The sequence below is a fragment of the Miscanthus floridulus genome, chromosome 17 (assembly GCF_019320115.1).
Source record: "Miscanthus floridulus cultivar M001 chromosome 17, ASM1932011v1, whole genome shotgun sequence".
NCBI lineage: Eukaryota > Viridiplantae > Streptophyta > Magnoliopsida > Poales > Poaceae > Miscanthus > Miscanthus floridulus.
The window spans coordinates 8109910-8112261 of record NC_089596.1 but is presented as its reverse complement, the minus strand read 5'-3'; the positions used below and the strand labels follow the sequence as shown (position 1 = coordinate 8112261).

Here is a 2352-nt window from a genome sequence, read left to right as displayed (position 1 = left end):
GATAGAATATGGCTAGGAACCAAACATGCTCCAAGCCGGTGTGTGTGTGGACCGTGCAAGACAGTACGAGTGCAAGGGCACAAACAATGCAAGATCGAATTTTAATCTTGCACACAGCATGCATTGCATGGCTGCAAACACTCACAAGTCACAATTTAGGGCCCTAGAGTAGACTTGATAGATGGGGGAAGGAACAAGCTAGCGAGTGTGGACCGTGCGGTCTTGGTTGATGTACGTTATTCCACAAGGACGACTAATAGTCACGTTTGGGGCGAGACAAGACGGCGATGGAGTGCATGCATGGCCACCATTAATATTTCGCGTTGATTGGCTCCAATTAATTTCCATCCATCGACCATCTCCGTTGGTCGTCTCGATCTCATCATGTGCCGTGCATGCATTCATACTGCGAGCACTCGGCAAAGACCGATATATATTCGGTAAAAGCTTTGTCGAGTGTTACATTCAGCAAAGGCTTTGTCGAGTGGACGTTCGGTAAACAGTTTATCGGCAAAGACCTCTTTGCCGAGTGTATTTTATCGGACATTCGGCAAAGCCTTTGCTGAGTGCTAATTTGACACTCGACAAAGAAAAGTCGCCGTGACGGCGAGCGCCACCGTGACGGCAAAGCCTTTGCCGAAGGCTAAATCGACACTTGGCAACGAATTTTTGAAAAAATATAAAAAAAACTGTCGCCGCTGCCTTTCCGCGTGCGGCGCGTGATGGATTCCGGGCACGTCCTGCGCGGTGACGGTCTGCAGCCTCCAGCCGTGGCCGTAGTCGGCGAGGGCCGCGCTGGGGCCGAAGCTGACAGGCTCTTCGCTGTCCCTGATGGCCTCGACGTGCAGCGCCAGTGGGGCCCTGGGTTCGAGCTTGCGGTTGATGGCGTGCAGCGCGTAGCGGGCCGTCGTCCCTGCCGCGAACCGCCAGACCTTGCCGGAGCTCCTACACGTCACCTCCAAGATCTGCCAAGCGACAAGCAGACAGCAAGCGTGTCAGTTCGAGGAGAGCGGGTGCAGCAGGAGGAGGAGACCTTCCGCAACAAGCAGACAACAGACAGCAAGTAGACCTTCCATGGGATAAAGATGTACAAGAAGGTTCGTGGGACTCTGTGCAGCAGGAGGAGAGCGGGTCTTACCGGCTGCGGTGGAGGAGAGTTGCCGCCGCCGTCCTTGCCTGGCTGTTGCGCGTCGCCGGGCTGCTGCGCCAGTCGCTCCATCGCAGTGCGCGCTAACTCGCGCCCTGCTGGGTGAGCTGCCCACCCTTGGATTTGCCTGGCTGTTGCGCGTCGCCGTGCAGTTATATAGTATAGCAGCTTTGCCGAGTATCCTAGATCAATGATTTTTTATTTATTTATTTTTTGCCGAGTGTCCTAGATCTGACACTCGGCAAAGCAGGATTTCCCGAATGTTCTAGATCTGAGCACTCGGTAAAGTTTTTTTTATTTTTTTATTTTCCTTCTTTTCTAGAAAAAAGATTTTATTTCTTTGCCGAGTGTTTTTTTGACACTCGACAAACCAACCTCTTTGCCGAGTCTTTTTTTTGACACTCGACAAATCATTTTTATTTTTTTCCCTACCCCCAAACTTTTTCTTTAGTCCTCATACAATACCTGGTACTCCATGTTCCAATATGGCATATTTCTCAGATTTTTTCTATATTTCTTTAATTTATTTCATTTAATTGATTTTTTTGGATAATTCAAATTATAACTGCTAGTCATTCGAATAATAAAAAAATGAATGGAAAAATGATATTCATGTTATTTAGTATAATGTGAGGCCGTATCCAGGAACAGACCACCAATTTCAAGCATCTTATTCACGAAACATGACCACAAACTTACAGTCGAGTTGTTTTTAAATTCTATAAAAAAACAAACGAAGACAAAAAATCTTGAAACTTGTCAAGATGTCATGATATCATATGTGGAGGCTGTGATAAAAAATTGAGGAGGTTTCACGCAAGTTTGTCATGTACGATGCTTACCACCTCGTTAGCCTCTTCACGAAATCGTGAAACTTCTTCGGAGATTCTTCGGTTTGCAAGCATCGTACGTGACAACTTGCGCGAAACCTTCTCAAATTTTTATCATAGCCTCCACATATGATATCATGACATCTTGACAAGTTTCATGATTTTCGGACTTCGTTTGCTTTTTATAGAATTTAAAAACAACTCGACCGTAAGTTCGTGATCATGTTTCGTGAACAAGATGTTCGAAATTGGTGGTCTGTTCCTAGATACGGCCTCACATTATACTAAATAACATGAATATCATTTTTTCATTCATTTTTTTCATTATTCGAATGACTAGCCGTTATAATTTGAATTATCCAAGAAAATTCAATT

General features: G+C 45.7%; 1 protein-coding gene across 1 annotated transcript; it reads right to left on the bottom strand.

Moving 5' to 3' along the window:
• Positions 1-569: 569 nt before the first annotated feature.
• On the bottom strand, positions 570-1219 carry LOC136515161 (uncharacterized). Its single transcript, XM_066508836.1, has 2 exons — positions 1130-1219; positions 570-965 (listed from the first exon to the last, which is right to left on the bottom strand). The coding sequence occupies exons 1-2, from the start codon at positions 1217-1219 to the stop codon at positions 570-572; spliced, it is 486 nt and encodes a 161-aa protein (XP_066364933.1).
• Positions 1220-2352: the final 1133 nt, after the last annotated feature.